At 37.0% G+C, this 16,267-nt stretch overlaps 1 protein-coding gene across 1 annotated transcript in view; it reads left to right on the top strand.

The window, feature by feature from the left end:
* Positions 1-16,267, top strand: part of DYNC1LI1 (dynein cytoplasmic 1 light intermediate chain 1) — a 46,811-nt gene that overhangs the window by 14,305 nt on the left and 16,239 nt on the right. Inside the window, exons 3-6 of the mRNA XM_045903937.3 lie at positions 9,474-9,590; positions 10,353-10,583; positions 12,702-12,871; positions 15,113-15,206. Of these exons, the coding sequence (XP_045759893.1) occupies positions 9,474-9,590; positions 10,353-10,583; positions 12,702-12,871; positions 15,113-15,206 (612 nt within the window). The remainder of the gene's footprint in view (positions 1-9,473; positions 9,591-10,352; positions 10,584-12,701; positions 12,872-15,112; positions 15,207-16,267) is intronic.

Here is a 16,267-nt window from a genome sequence, read left to right as displayed (position 1 = left end):
AACAAATGGTGTTGGGAAAACTGGAAAGCAACATGCAAAAGAATGAAACTGGACCACTTTCTCACACCACACACGAAAATAAACTCAAAATGGATTAAAGATCTAAATGTGAGACCTGAAACCATAAATATCCTAGAAGAGAACACAGGCAATAATGTCTCTGACATCAGCCGTAGCAACATTTTTCTAGATTTATTTCCTAATGCAAGGGAAGTAAAAGCAAAAATAAACTTTGGGACCACCTCATAATAAAAAGCTTCTGCACAGTGAAGGAAATAATCAACAAAACTAAAAGGTAACCTACTGAATGGGAGAAGATATTTGCAAATGACATATCTGGTAAAGGGTTGGTATCCAAAATATATAAAGACCTGATACAACTCAACACCCCCCAAAAAATAAAAATAATAATAATACTCCAATTGAAAAGTGGGCAGAAGACCAAAAAAAAAAAAGGCCAGAGGACATAAACAGACATTTCTCCAAAGAAGACTTACAAATGGCCAGACACACGACTGATCATCAGGGAAATGCAAATCAAAACTACAGTGAGATATCACGTCTCACCTGTTAGGATGGCTAAAATCAACAACACAAGAAACAACAAGTGTTGGCAAGGATGTGGAGAAAAAGGAGCCCTCTGGAATGTAAACTGGTGCAGTCACTGTGGAAAACAATATGGAGGTTCCTCACAAAGTTAAAAATGGAACTACCTTACCATCCAGTAATCACACTACTGGGTATTTACCCAAAAATACAAAAGCACTCATTCAAAGGAATACAGACATCCCTGTGTTTATTGCAGCATTATTTATAATAGCCAAACTATGGAAGCAGCCCAAGTGCCCATCGATAGATGAATGGATAAAGAAGATGTGGTATATATATACAATGGAATATTATTCAGCCATAAAAGAATGAAATCTTGGGCGCCTGGATGGCTCAGTTGGTTAAGCGACTGCCTTCAGCTCAGGTCATGATCCTGGAGTCCCGGGATCGAGTCCCGCATCAGGCTCCCTGCTCGGCAGGGAGTCTGCTTCTCCCTCTGCCCCTCCCCCCTCTCATGTGCTCTCTCTCATTCTCTCTCTCTGAAATAAATAAATAAAATCTTAAAAAAAAAAAAAAGAATGAAATCTTGCCATTTGCAACAACATGGATGGAGCTAGAGAGTATAATGCTAAGCAAAGTAAGTCAGTCAGAGAAAGACAAATACCATACGATTTCATTCCTATGTGGAATTTAAGAAACTAAACAAGCAAAGGGAAAAAATGAGAGAGACAAACCAAGAAACAGGTTCTTAACTATAGAGGAGAAACAGGTGATTACCAGAGGGGAAAGTGGGGCAGATGAGTGAAATAGATGAAGGGGATTAAGCGTACACATTTATCATGATGAGCACTGAATAATGTATAGAATTGTTGAATCACTCTGTTGTACACCTGAAACTTAATATAACACTGTGTGTTAACTATACTGAAATTAAAATAAAGAACTTAATAAAAAATATTAATAACAAGAAATTAATGCAATTTAAACTTGGCACAAGTTATAAGGCACCTGGGTGGCTCAGTCAGTTAAGTGTCTGCCTTCAGTTCAGGTCATGATCCCTGGGGTCCTGGGATCGGGGTCCTGGGATGGAGCCCTGCATTTGGCTCCCTCCTCTGCTTCTCCCTCTGCCCCTCCCCCTGCTGTTGTGCTCTTAAGCTCTCTCTTTCTCTCTCTCAAATAAATAAAAGCTTTTTAAAAAATAAATAAACTTGGCACAAGTTTAAAAACTTTAAAACTAGGCTAGCTATTCAGTGTTTTGGTAAGGATTTTTTTAATATTGTAAATCTATGTAAATACTACATATTATTGTCTCATGAACTTAGTAGCAATATCATGTTAATACTTATAATAAAGGTGAGTTGAGTTTCTTAGATCTAGGGACTTATTCCTAGAGAACATTCATGGGTTCTCTGAAAATTTTAAAATTGTTTTCATTTTCATGTTAAACTTAAAAAAAATTATATATGTCTTGGATCTTCTAAATGACCATCTTTGGATCTAAATGCTGCCACAAGATTGCAGTACTCCTGCATCGGTGTTTATAGTCCTGGTGGTGACAAGCTGAGGCCACGTAATGCAGACAGAACAGAGAGAGGACACACAAATCTCAGGCTCAAAGGAAGTATCCCAGAGCAGTTAGTATTATATTCGGTTGTATTAGCCAGACTGGTTCTTTTTATGAACTGTTTTCCAACATTTCATAGCAATAAGTATCACCTTGAATAGGCAATAAAGAACTTGTCATTAAATAAGTACTTCTTTTTCAGGGCTATTTTTGCAGTGTACTATTAAAATGGACCAATAAAATAATAGATTGGGTTGAAAATAGTAATATCTATGATAATTGACAATGAGTATTTCCATGATGATCCGTCATGCTTAAAATGGAAATAATGAAATTAACTAGTAAAAAATACATAAATGCTTCTATTAAACCCAATACTGGCATTTAATTTCAGCAAAACATCATTTGTTATATTGATTGCTAATTTGAATTTTATCAATTCTATAATTTTTATGGCATTTAATATATAATGTCTTCAAGTAGTTATTCAAGAACTGTAAACAAGGGATGCCTGGGTGGCTCAGTCGTTAAGTTGAGCACCTACCTTCGGCTCAGGTCATGATCCCAGGGTCCTGGGATCCAGCCCCACATCGGGCTCCCTGCCCAGCGGGAAGCCTGCTTCTCCCTCTCCCACTCCGCCTGCTTATATTTCCCTCTCACGCTGTCTCTCTGTGAAATAAATAAATAAAATCTTAAAAAAAACACAAAAAACTGTAAACAAAAAGAATTTAAAGCATTTATATCTAGTCACCTCAGTATTCAGGAGCACTGGACATAAGAATAATTTAAATCACCATGTGAGGAGATCTGTGAAAACTTTCTTTTAAAGAGTCCGAATAGGCAAAGCAGAGGATTTTTAGGGCAGTGAAACTATTCTGTACGATACTGTAATGGCAGCTACATGTCATTATACCCATATAATGTAGAACACCAAGAATGAACGCTCACCTAAACAGTGGACTCTTTGGGTGATAATGATATGTCAATGTCATTTCACTGATTGTAATAAATGTACTTCTGTGTCCAGAGTCTGGGAGGTTGTATAGATGTGGGGATGGGATATTCAGAAATTCTCTGAATTTCTCACTCAGTTTTGCTGTGAACCTAAAACTCCTCTAAAAAACAAAGTTTATTGGGGCATCTAGGAGACTCAGTTATTTGAATGTCTGACTCTTGATTTCGGCTCAGGTCATGATCTCAGGGTCGTGAGATCAAGCCCTGTCTTGGGCTCTGCGCTGAACATGGAATCTGCTTGTGATTCTCTCTCTCCCTTTCCCTCTGCTTCCTCCCCCACCACTTGCATATGTATGCTCTCTCTCTCTCTCTCAAAAATAAATTTAAAAATCCCAAAGTTTATTAATTTAAAAAATCTGAGTCTATTCTAGAACTAGAAAGAAAAGAATCGACATTTCTCTTATGACAGACTTTCCTGAAAGGAGTCTTCTAAGTTAAATTGACATCAACTGAAAACTGATTATCCCACAGAAACAATGTTACATATTATAGGCAAAAACTTAGTGCCCAGACTTGTAATAGAAGCTTAAATCAACAATAAAATGCCTAATTTTCTAAAGTATATATGCATCCATAAAAGTGGTAATCAGATAAAACTTCATTTTTTTAAACCCAGGATTTATCTTTTCTCTTTAATTCCTAGTTTAGATGTTAGAAAATAAAAAGATACCTTAAAAAAGGGTCAGAATCAGATCGGTTTATTTCAACTTTTTAGTATTTCAAATGACTTAAATATAAAGGTTTCTGAATTAAAAAACGTACACTTGTAGATAAGCATAACAAAAGACCCAAAACCATAATAATATCACCTAGAAATAGTCACTGATTTGGTTATCTCTAGTGGTGATACTATGGAGTGGTTCTTCAGTGCAGAGGATCATAGGAGAAGGGAGGGAAAATTGAATGGGAAGTAATCAGAGAGGGAGACAAACCATGAGAGACTCTTAACTCTGGGAAACCAACTGAGGGTTGCTGGAGGGGAGGTAGGTGGGGGGATGGGGTAACTGGGTGATGGGCATTAAGGAGGGCATGTGATATGATGAGCACAGGGTGTTGTATGCAACTGATGAATTATTAAATTCTACATCTGAAACTAATGATGTAATATATGTTGGCTAATTGAATTTTAAAGAAAAAAATATTATGGAGTGGTTCTTTAAATAACAAGTTTGTATCTTCCTTTTAGTTTATCTAATTCTAATTGTAAAGGTTTAAATCCATAGGCTCCAAATAGGTTTTGAATCCAAATTCATGACATCAACAATACAGTCAATCTTAACTACATATGCTCTATTTTAAATTCTTGTAGCCATCACTAGAGCATGGCTGTTTCCTTTTTCTGAGAACTGAAGTTGAAGAGTTCTCCCCTACTTACGAGACCAGAGTTTATTCCTCTGAGTAAATGTCCATCATTCATTTCACTGGACTAATGATTCTCAAATGTGCCACACTCACCTGGGGATGCTTAATAAACACATTGCTGGGCCTCCCTCCTGGATTTCTGGGGCAGGGTCTAAGAGTCTGCATCTCTAACAAGTAACCAGTGTTGCTGATGCTGCTAGTGTAGGTACCACACTTTGAGAACCATCGCATTTGACATTTACTACACTGAGCACTAGGAATACAAAGATCCTTATATCAAAGCCACTGTCCTCTAGAAGGCTCATAAACTGGAGAGGGAAAACAAACAGGAGATAATTTCAAGATACTGTCATTAGGACTACGCTGGAGATAAGCAACAAACCAGGAAGCCAGCCCTAAGGAAATACTCTGGTTTTGCCTGGAAGTCAGAAAGGGCTTTGTAGAGACTGTACGTAATACTTTAGCCAAATCTTGTGGTGTTTAATGAGCCATGGACAGTTAGTCATTCCAGGCAATAAGGAAAGCATCTACAGAGGCCTGGAGGCAAAGAAGTGTCTTTCTACAAAGGACAGATAATTTGAATGCATGAGCTTTAGGATGTGAGGGAGAAAAGGAGTTGGAAAGTGAGAACAAGTACGGCATGCCAGATCAGGAAGGGCATCTTTTGCCAGGCTGAGAAGGTCAGACTTTATCCTGAAGATAATGGGGAGCCACTGGCAGTGTTTAGGTATTGTAGAAAGACTGCTATGGCAGAAGTGTGGAAGACTGACTGACAAGGATAAATTTAGGAGTAAGAAAACTAGGTAACTCGATATTAATGGAGTCCTAGCAAGAAATGAGGTAGGCCTGAACTAAGGTATTAGCTAGTAGGGGGGACAGCTGTACTCAAGGCAGACTTGGTTGGGAGCTGGCAGAGAGAGGAGGAGGAAGACTCAGAAGTCAGAGAAGGCTCTCCCTTGCCATTGCTTCAGTAACATCCCTCTCTCCTACTGTACCACTGACCTCTGAGGTGGCTGGTCCCTAGTCTTCCTTGCAGGCTGCTTTTCCATCCCCACGCAACGTTTGTGTTGCCCAGGGTTTCTGTCTCAGACTTCTGCTCTTCTCACTCTGAATGTAATTCCGGCAGCAGCTCCACACACAACTTCAACACCACCTATACCAGTGACCCACAGATTTCCTTCCAGCCTCAGCCTCTCCTGAACTGCTTACTGGTCATCACTACTTGGATGTCCCATAAATACCTCACGTTTCAGTATGCACAAAAACAGTATCATTCTCTTGCTACCTTACCCGCAAACACTCGCTTATATAATTATTAATGTAAAATTCCAACTTCAAAGACTTTCTAAATGCTTGTTCCCTCTACCTAGAACATATTCTCTCTAGAAACCTCTATGTTGCCTAAACTTCTGCCTTCTCTCAAATATCACTTCCTTGGGTAGGCCGTTCCTAACCACCTCATTTAAAATCTTAACCTCCCTTACATTCCTATTCCTTTTCATCTTATTTTTCTCCACTGAACTTAACTAACATGGTATGGATTTTACTTAGTCACCCCCTACCCTCAAAAGGTCCAGCGGAACAGGCATTTTTGTTTTTTGTTTACTGCTGTATCCCCAGTACCCAGAAAGTACCTGTGACTACAGTGCCTGTTAACTCTGCACTTTCCATAGTGAAATGTACATTCCTAAGCCTCTTACAGGGCAGCCACTGATACATCTGGTGTCAGACAACAAAAATTGCCCCAAAATATTAATGAATTTCACAAATCCCTGAATGAAGGTATAAATTTTGTTCCCTTAATCTACTTCGGGATTATTTTAAAACTTTATTGTGTATTAATGAGTTTGAAATACAAAAGCCTAAGAAGTTAGGACAGAAAAAGGATAAAATTTCAAGTCTGTCAATGTGTTTCTATATAACAAAAAACAAAGGATTGTTAACTGCTCCCTTTGTCCATATCCTAGTCAGATGGAGCCATCAGTGGCTTCTGTTTCTAGCTCCATAGCAGGAGCTGCAATCCTTTCCAGAGTGCCCTCTACATTCATTTAAGCAATAGTAATTCTAACATAACCCTGAATGGGGAATGGTGATTATCTCCCATTTGGCAGATGACAGTACTGGAGCTCAGAACTGCCAAAGATAAGTATCTTATTCAAAGTTTCATGGGAAATGACAGGAGCAAGATCTAAATTCATATAAATTTAAGTTCGAAGCACACTCTTTCCAATATGCAACAGTGCTGCTATTTTAGAGGCCATTAAAATAATACTGTTTATTATTTTTACGTTATGACTCATAAGAGAAAAAGATATTTCTGCTCCCAGGGGTCATTTCTATTTTCAGAAGAAGAAGAAAATGATTTAATACATTCTTTGTGGGCTGCCTCTGAGTGACAGGTGGATATATTCCTCTCCTCTTGATTCTACCTCTAAGGACTGGGAATAAAGTTTGTTTTATTATACTAGTAACTTCTTCGCTCCTGAAATTTTAAACGATGATAGTTGTGCCTCTTAATATTCAGCACCTTGGAGATCCATTTTAAGATAAACCTTACAACATTAATTTTGAAAAAGAGTATACTATCAAATAAATGTAATATGGTAAATACGGTAGTTTGAGATTTTTTTTCCCTACCCTGCAATTTCAGAATTTCTCACTTCTGGTAACAAATTGGAAGTGTTCACATTGAGAATACAGAACAGTTCATAGACACATGCAGGCTGTAAGGATATCTAATGAACTCCTCTCTACTTAGAGATGAGAAAATTGGGACCAGGCTAGTCACAAAGATTGTGGGAGCATGGTAATAATTCAAGCCTTGCAAGAGAATCCAAGTCAGCCTTCTCAAGAGTGTGACTCTTGTTTACTCTCAGGAGAAAATGGAATGAAGGCAAAAACAGAATATCTATTCCCAAGAATATTCTAACATAGTGCTTGGCACAGAGAAGATTCTCACGATGTCTGAAGAAGCACTTTGCTAACTGAAACAGAATTTTTCTGGGAGCAAAACTTCTATCCACTACTCCTCTCTCCTTCAGCTTTAACAATATTTGGAAGCTACAGTTGGTTGAAAATTGAACATTCATATTTTACACACATTTTAAGCCCATTTCTTCTTTTCATAAGTCTTAAGCCTCCATTAAAATGACCAATTTCTGCAGCTGTCACTTTTTCTACATCTAAATGAACTCTGACGTGATTTGTCTTGATGGCAAATGCAGACATCTGAAAATAAACCTGTTTCATAAAACATCTGAGAAGGCCAATGAAGACATATTCTGCAGACAAACTCTCATGTGTTACCTACCATTTCTATCTGAGGTATTTATAAAGATGCAGGTTTTTTTTCTTTTTCTTTTTCTTTTCTTTTTCCAGGATTTTATTCAAATTCAGTTTAGTTAACATATACTGTAGTTCCATTTCAGGAGTAGAATTTAGCGATTCCTCATGTACATATAACACCCAGTGCTTATCACAACACATGCCCTCCTTCATATCCATCACCTATTTAGCTCATCCCCACACCCAGCTCCCCATTTTTTTCTTTTAAGTTTTTTATTTAATTTAATTAAAAAAATTTTTTAAGTAGGCTCCACACTGGGCGTGGAGCCCAACTCCTGGCTTGAACTCATGACCCTGAGATCAAGACCTGAGCCGAGATCAAGAGTCAGATGCTTAACCAACTGAACCACCCAGGAGCCCCAAGTTTTTTATTTTAATTCCAGTATAGTCAACATACAGTGTTATATTAGTTTCAGATGTACAATGGAGTGACTCAACAATTCTACACATTATTCAGTGCTCATCATGATAAATGTGTACGCTTAATCCCCTTCATCTATTTCACTCATCTGCCCCACTTTCCCCTCTGGTAATCACCTGTTTGTTCTCTATAGTTAAGAATTTGTTTCTTGGTTTGTCTCTCTCGTTTTTTCCCTTTGCTTGTTTAGTTTCTTAAATTCCACATAGGAATGAAATCGTATGGTATTTGTCTTTCTCTGTCTGACTTACTTTGCTTAGCATTATACTCTCTAGCTCCATCCATGTTGTTGCAAATGGCAAGATTTCATTCTTTTATGGCTGAATAATATTCCATTGTATATATATACCACATCTTCTTTCTCCATTCATCTATCGTTGGGCACTTGGGCTGCTTCCATAGTTTGGCTATTATAAATAATGCTGCGATAAACACAGGGATGTCTGTATTCCTTTGAATGAGTGCTTTTGTATTTTTGGGTAAATACCCAGTAGTGTGATTACTGGACGGTAAGATAGTTCCATTTTTAACTTTGTGAGGAACCTCCATACTGTTTTCCACAGTGACTGCACCAGTTTGCATTCCCACCAGCAGTGCCGGAGGGCTCCTTTTTCTCCACATCCTTGCTAACACTTGATTTTTGTGTTTTTGCTATTAATATTTTTTAAGTCTACATTTTATTTTTGTTTGTTCTACATTCTTTCTACTCTTGTTCAATATATTACCCCCACCTCTCTCCGTTACTATTATTTCTTATGACTTCATGGTTTTGGTGAGGCTACAGCCAGAATTCCCTGCCCTGGTCAGTTTTGATGTACCATCCATCCTCCATGAGTGTGGCCCGTGGGTGGGTACATGACCCAAACTGGGCCAGTTAAGAGTCTTTACAACTGAGGTGCTTCAGACTGAAAGCCAGTAGGGAGAGTCTTTTGTTCCTTGTATATTAAACTGGGATGACATAAGAGTTGAACTTCCTGAAAAGTACCCAAAGACGAAGCCATTTGTAATAGGGTAGAACCAGACTTAACAGGAAGGGCTGAGACACCAGGACAAAGAATCTTGGAGGTGAAGTCTGCATCTTTAGCTGTATAATTACCTAGATCTCTTCCATCAAATTACCCTTTTGGTTGCAGTTAGTTCCAGTTGGGTTTTTCAGTTGACACTAGAAAGCATCCTTAAATAATCTATATTATAATTAAAAAGAGTTGTCCTCTTTTACAGGTGAAGATGGAGCTGGAAAAACAAGCTTAATAAGAAAAATTCAGGGAATAGAAGAGTACAAGAAAGGAAGAGGGTTGGAATATTTGTACTTAAATGTTCATGATGAAGACAGGGAAGGTGAGTGTCATTTATATGTAAAACAAGTTTCCTGAGGCCTTTCCGAGTTGCACTGCTGCTCATATTAGTCTTTGACTTTTCTTAGTGTGTCATTTTTCACTAGGAGTCCTAGTCTGTCACGCTAGTCAGTGAGTAGTTCTGTGTGGGCATACTTTTATTGGTTTGGGATTGGGATTCATAGAGTGATATTTTTTAACATCTTAAGGTATTCTGGTGTGCAGACTAGGTTTCTTGCTGGCCTTGAAGAATCTCAGTGCTTCAGTTCACTTCTCCCTCAGAGAGTGGAATAATAGTATCCTAGGCTTCTTTTGTTGACTCCCTTTTCACCTTCTCATTTTTGACACAAAAATGTCATCTACTCCCCTGCTTTTTTCAATATGATCAGCCATTTTTTTCTTGTATACATCACTTGTCTTCTCATTTTTGTGTATAATATCTTGAATATGCATGGCTATCTCTGCTGATAAGAAGAGAGAGAGAGATCCTGATGGTAAGAATAGAAACATGTAATTCATGTTGGTGATTTGGGATTTAGAAAAAGAAAATAGAGGCTGCTGGTGTTCTGTGTTGGCAGTTAAATCATTTTCCTGAATGTTTGTTAGGCCTTTACTAAATTGATAGATGTGGCCTACCTAAATAGTTGACCCTTGTCAAAGGAGACCTCTCCTGTGGAGGTGCCCTAAGATACCAAGTAGTGTTGTTAGTTGGATAATGAAATAACTTAATCCTATTGCTTTGGTAACTTTCTTTTGTCTATTATAGATCAAACAAGATGTAATGTATGGATCTTAGATGGAGACCTGTATCACAAGGGCCTCCTTAAATTTTCACTGGATGCCATTTCTCTGAAGGACACTCTAGTTATGCTGGTTGTGGATATGTCAAAGCCTTGGACTGCTTTGGATTCTCTACAGAAATGGGCAAGTGTTGTTAGAGAACATATTGACAAATTGAAAATTCCTCCTGAAGAAATGAAAGAAATGGAACAAAAGCGTGAGTAGTCTAGAAATACTAATATAGATTTCAAACACCTATGTCCTAGCTATTGTAATTGTAGGAATTTTTTACTTTTAATAAGGTTTAATGAAGGATACATAATGTGACTACTGCTTTTGAAATTCAATTTGATGTGCTAGGTTTTAATGTAGTTTTAAATTGGAAACCTATACATAATGGCAGACTCTTTAATAGAGGTGTCTTTTCTCCTTTGCTGAAAGGCCATAAATGTTCATTTTGAGAAGTAGGTTTCAGGATTAAAAAAAAAAAAATTGAATCTTTCTTCAGCTGTTCATTTTCAGCACTTTCATTTCTTAATAAGTAGAGCAATCTTATCAACCTTGTCAAAATGAAATGTGCCGCAAAAACGTTAACAACATAAAGATGGTAAGCTGGTTTTATGATTAACAAAGTATGTATTTTGTATATACCCATGTAAATTGGAAATTTTTAAGTAAATTGTGAAAACGATACAGGTCATTTTTTACAAATTGTAAGCCAGTTGTCACAGTTCTTAATTTCACTGAGAGCTCTTCATTTGCCAATGTTGTACTTTGCTTAAGAAAATATACAGATGAATGCTGCTTTTCTTTGTTATTGTTAGCTGATTATAACTTCTAGGAGAAAATTGACAGCTTACTGGAATTTATATGCTAGGAAATAGTAGAGATTTAGGAGAATGTATGTCCTAAATCACTGAAAAAAATGTGTAACTGCTTTTAGTCTATACCTGTGTTTCCCTCTTGGCCATTGTCTGTGGGTCTTTTTTTCCCCAGAAGTTTATACTGTAGCACTGGTTCTCAATTTGTGGGTCCTAGGACCCTGTACTGTATCAGTACAGCTGGGAACTTGTCAGAAATACAAGCTGAGAACTTGTCAGAAATACACATTCTTAGGCTCTCCCCCAAACTCAATCAGTTACTCTGGTGCATGCTAAAACTTGAGAACCACTGTTAGATTTCAGCTTCTGATTTGAAGGGTAATAGCTACCAGATCTGCTAGGGTTGTATGCATTCCCCTATGTTCCTAGAGGAACTGCACTCAACTATTCAAGGTTCCCTCTTCCTTGACCCCATCTAAGTTTAAGACAGTTTTCCTCCTTTATGGCTTTATATAGAATTCCCTCATATACTGTTTTAATCCTATGCTGTGGATTTGTTTCCAGATGTGTTATTTTGCTTTTAAACATGGAAAGCAGCCTTATGTAGACATCCTGCATCACTGATTATTTCCTTGAGAATTACTCAAAGAGTAATCATGGAGTCAAAGTATACATTGTTAAGGCTCTTAATACATTCACATTAACTTTTTGTTAAATGGAGATTTTGACAGACTTGCAAATGAGTTCTAAAAATTTATCAGCATTGGTAATATCTCATTAATTCTTACCAGAATTACAGAGTGAATTGCACCTAGATTGCACCTAGGTAAAAAGGAAAAGACCTGAGTAAAGGGTTTAGAGAAAGGAAAGTAATGTTAGAAAGTCATCTAGGTCGACGTTCATTCATTCATTCACTCATTTATGATTTTATTTATTTATTTGAGAGAGAGAGTGTGAGAGAGCACAAGCAGAGGGAGGGGCAGAGGGAGAGGGAGAAGCAGGCTCCCCCGAGCAGGGAGCCCGATGTGGAGCTTGATCCCAGGACCCTGGGATCATGACCTGAGCCGAAGGCAGATGCTTAACGGACTGAGCCACCCAGGCACCCGTAGGTCTGACTTTTAAATTGTGGAACATTCCCCTCCCCTCCCCTCCCCTCCACCCACACACACACCTATTTTTTATCCTCTCAGTGCCCTTTGTGAATTAGAGAATGTCGCGAAGCAAAGCTAGATTGTGACTTACCCGAAGTAATTTGCACAGACAGAACTGGGCTTACATTGAACCCTACTCTTGGAAGCCACTCAGTGTTGTATTCTGCCTCCTCATAATTAATGTGGGTCTAGTGTTTCTGTCCTGTCTTTGAAACAGATTTCTCAAACTTTTTGTTTCTTCTCTTGTGCAAGACTAAGTATAAAGTCTCATAAAATACATATTTAGATTATGGCAGAAAAAGCTACCTGCTGAAATAAAGCAATTTCTAAACTATGTATTAAATTATTTACTTTGATTTTCAGTGATTAGAGACTTCCAAGAATATGTAGAGCCGGGAGAAGATTTCCCAGCCTCTCCTCAGAGAAGAAATACTGGGTCACAGGAAGACAAAGACGACAGTGTGGTTTTACCTCTGGGTGCGGACACACTTACACATAACTTGGGCATCCCAGTACTAGTAGTTTGCACAAAGGTTAGCTTCCTTCCTAGAGATTCTACTGCTGCTATTAACCAAGGATAAACAGTTGTTTTGTTTTCCAGCCTCCTTTTGGAGGAGATTTCCTAGCTTTCCTAGATATTTTTTCTTAACAAATAGAAATAATAGTTTAAAATACTGAATGATAATCACATGTTGGTTTTGTGATCTTAGTCCTAGTTTCTTTGAAAGAAAACGTTACTTCAAATATTCTGTTCTTGATTGAATTCATATTCCTAATTTCAATTAGACTTCATTGTCCAGTCAGTTGACTAGAAATACTACAGGTAAGATGGTAACTTTGGTATTAATTTTTATAAAATACTTTCCACAATAAATTGTGATACACTAATATCCTAATATCAGAAGATTATGCCCTTAAAATAGACTTAAACACCTACCAACACTCATTATGTAAAGTTGATACGCAGTTATTAAGGGCTTTTTATTTATTTACTAAAGAGGTTCTGATAGGATTGCTATTACCAAATTCTGTTAATTTAGTTCCATCACTGTGCACACTTTATAATAAAATCAAATTCCCCTTAAAAATAATTTCTAGTTCAAGTTCATCTTCTTCCCATTTGGTCTTGAGTAGTATGTCTTTATTGTTTATAGATCATGGAATATTAAGGAAATGACAGAACATACAAACCTTTTTGAGATCTAAAATTATTAATGTTTTCCATAACATGTAAAAACTTGCACATGTAATTGAAGGGAGGTATGGCACTTACTCATCTGTGGAATAAAAATGATAAAAAATATTTTTAAGTTTTATTTTAAACTCTACAAAAATTATCAGTAACAAAGGGTGGGGGTAGCATTTAAAATAATTAAATCAAAATCTGGTATCTGCTTTTCAAGTAGTGATTGTTGTGTAGTTGTTACTTACACCTTTTCTCTAAAACTGTTTTTAAACTCTCACACTAGAATCCTTCTCTGTGTGGTTTGTTTTTGCTTTATTTTGTTTGACAGAGAGCTGTTTGTTGGCAGATACTTCCCTGTTTTATAGCACAACTTGCCTCTTATAAAAACCTCTTATTTTCAAAGGAAAACTGTTAAGCTTAAAGGGACCTGAATTAGTATCAAATGAGTCAGAGTCATAAGATTTTTAAGCCAAAAGAGATTATCTACTGTATTTCACAGACTCTAAGACAATCTTCAGTTTTGTATTAGCTTAGGAGCTTTTAAAATGTGTAGGGGGGGTGGGAGAGGTGTCTCAGGACAGAGAAATAATGGCGGTTTAACTCTTCTTAAAGACTCTGGAAAATGAGATTCAGAGAGACTTAAGTGTCTTGCCTTAGGTCCAGATCCTCTTATTGCATTTAAATATGTTCCACCAAAAGTATTGTAAGTCAACAATACAATAATTATAAATATCTTTAGTAATTTGAAGTAATTACTCTGTGTTCTATAAAATGGACAAACATGCTGTATCATGATTATACAGAGACTATGTTGTATGATGTATATATGCATAACAAAAAATTGCATGTCAGATTTGACCTCAAACTAATATTAGGTATAATGAACATTATTATTACAGGGTTATTTTTAGATTTCATACCTTCAGTTTCAGGAGGTTTTGGTGAAGTAATTTGGATATCATGTTTATTTTTTGTAACATTTTTCTGTAGCAAGCAGAATTCAGAATCGTCTCAGTGACCATACAGGTGACACTTCAAAAATAGCCTGTAATTCGCCTTTTTTTTTTTTTGCTGTTGGTAAGATTGTAGTAAGAGTCAACAGAAGAACCAGAAAAGAAATGAAGGTCATTTAAGAGTTATCAGATAAACAGAGGAGCAAAGAGGAAATAGGGAAGGGTGCAGACTCCCAGATATACAGTGTTTTATAGAACTAGAATAGAGTTTAGAACTTAAAAACTTCGTTTAAGTCAAAAGGAGTTGTTGAGTCAGCAAGTATGAGCAACCATCTGCTTGTCCTGTTACTCTTCATTCCTTTATGTACCAAAACTTTCTCTTTGGTGTTTTCATCATTCAATAGAACATGGACGTTAATACTTTTTAAGGAAATTATTCCTTAGTCTTGATTCTAACTAAAAGAACTTAGACATGTAAGAGTAATGGATACTCTAAGAGTCTGATATTCAGTCACCATATCAGAGTGGTAGGTTTGTGAAATTCCCCCATTTCATTCCAAAACTGCTCAAATCATTATATTTAACTTTGATTAAAGTTAATATTATTGTTTTTCTTAATTATTTTAACTCAACAGTGTGATGCCATTAGTGTATTGGAGAAAGAACATGACTACAGAGATGAACATTTTGATTTTATTCAGTCACATATCCGGAAGTTTTGTTTACAGTGTATCCTTTTCCTGCATTCATCAGTGCAATGTACCTTACCTGTTTGTTTGCTTTTTTATTTTTTTAATTTTTTTTTTTTTTAAGATTTTTATTTATTTATTTGACAGAGAGAGAGGGAACAGAAGCAGGCTTCCCGCTGAGCCAGGAGCCCAATGTGGGGCTTGATCCCAGGACCCCGGGATCATGATCTGAGCCGAAAGCAGACACTTAATGACTGAGCCACCCTGGCACCCCTGCTCTTTTTAATTAATGGAATTAAATTGATGGACTTCAGAAATTCCATAAACTATTTTCCTCCTGCTTCTGGTTAGAAATTTCATTTTAGCTCCCCAATCATTTATATCTGGGTATTTTGAGCTATAAAAGCAAGTATTGAAATATGTAATTTTGATTTGCTGTGTTTTAAAGGATTATGCCTGAGAAAAATCATTTATCAAGTATCAGTCTTTTTGGAAAATTCTAATGAGTTGACATTGTAAACATTCTGATTATAAAGCAGTATTCATTTATTGGGAGTGGTGTTGGGGCAAGATCAATATTTAGATTTGTGTATTCCCATTTTTAACATGTTCACTATGTTACCATCTCTACATATAGTCTAATGCAATGGTTTCAAAATCTGGGTGTGCCCAGCTAAGGCTTGCTGAATTGGAACATTTCAAGGTGAGGCTGAAGAATCTCGACTTTTAAAAAGCTTTCTGGGTGGGTGCCTGGGTGGCTCAGTTGGTTAAGCGACTGCCTTTGGCTCAGGTCATGATCCTGGAGTCCCGGGATCGAGTCCCGCATCGGGCTCCCTGCTCAGCAGGGAGTCTGCTTCTCCCTCTGACCCTCCCCACTCTCATGCTCTCTATCTCATTCTCTCTCTCTCAAATAAATAAATAAAATCTTTAAAAATAAATAAATAAATAAATAAATAAAAAGCTTTCTGGGTGATTTTGATAATCACAAGGTTAGAAAACCTATTATAAGGAATCTTGTCTAGGTTGCAAGGATTGGAGGAACCTCTGAATAACATTCAGAGCTAAAAGAAGGATAAAATGAGAGTTGCACATGAATGCTTT

The sequence above is a fragment of the Mirounga angustirostris genome, unplaced genomic scaffold (assembly GCF_029215605.1).
Source record: "Mirounga angustirostris isolate CCGP_5_RB_7025 unplaced genomic scaffold, mMirAng1.0.hap1 SCAF_1, whole genome shotgun sequence".
NCBI classification, from domain to species: Eukaryota; Metazoa; Chordata; class Mammalia; order Carnivora; family Phocidae; genus Mirounga; species Mirounga angustirostris.
This window is presented reverse-complemented; position numbering and strand designations above follow the sequence as displayed.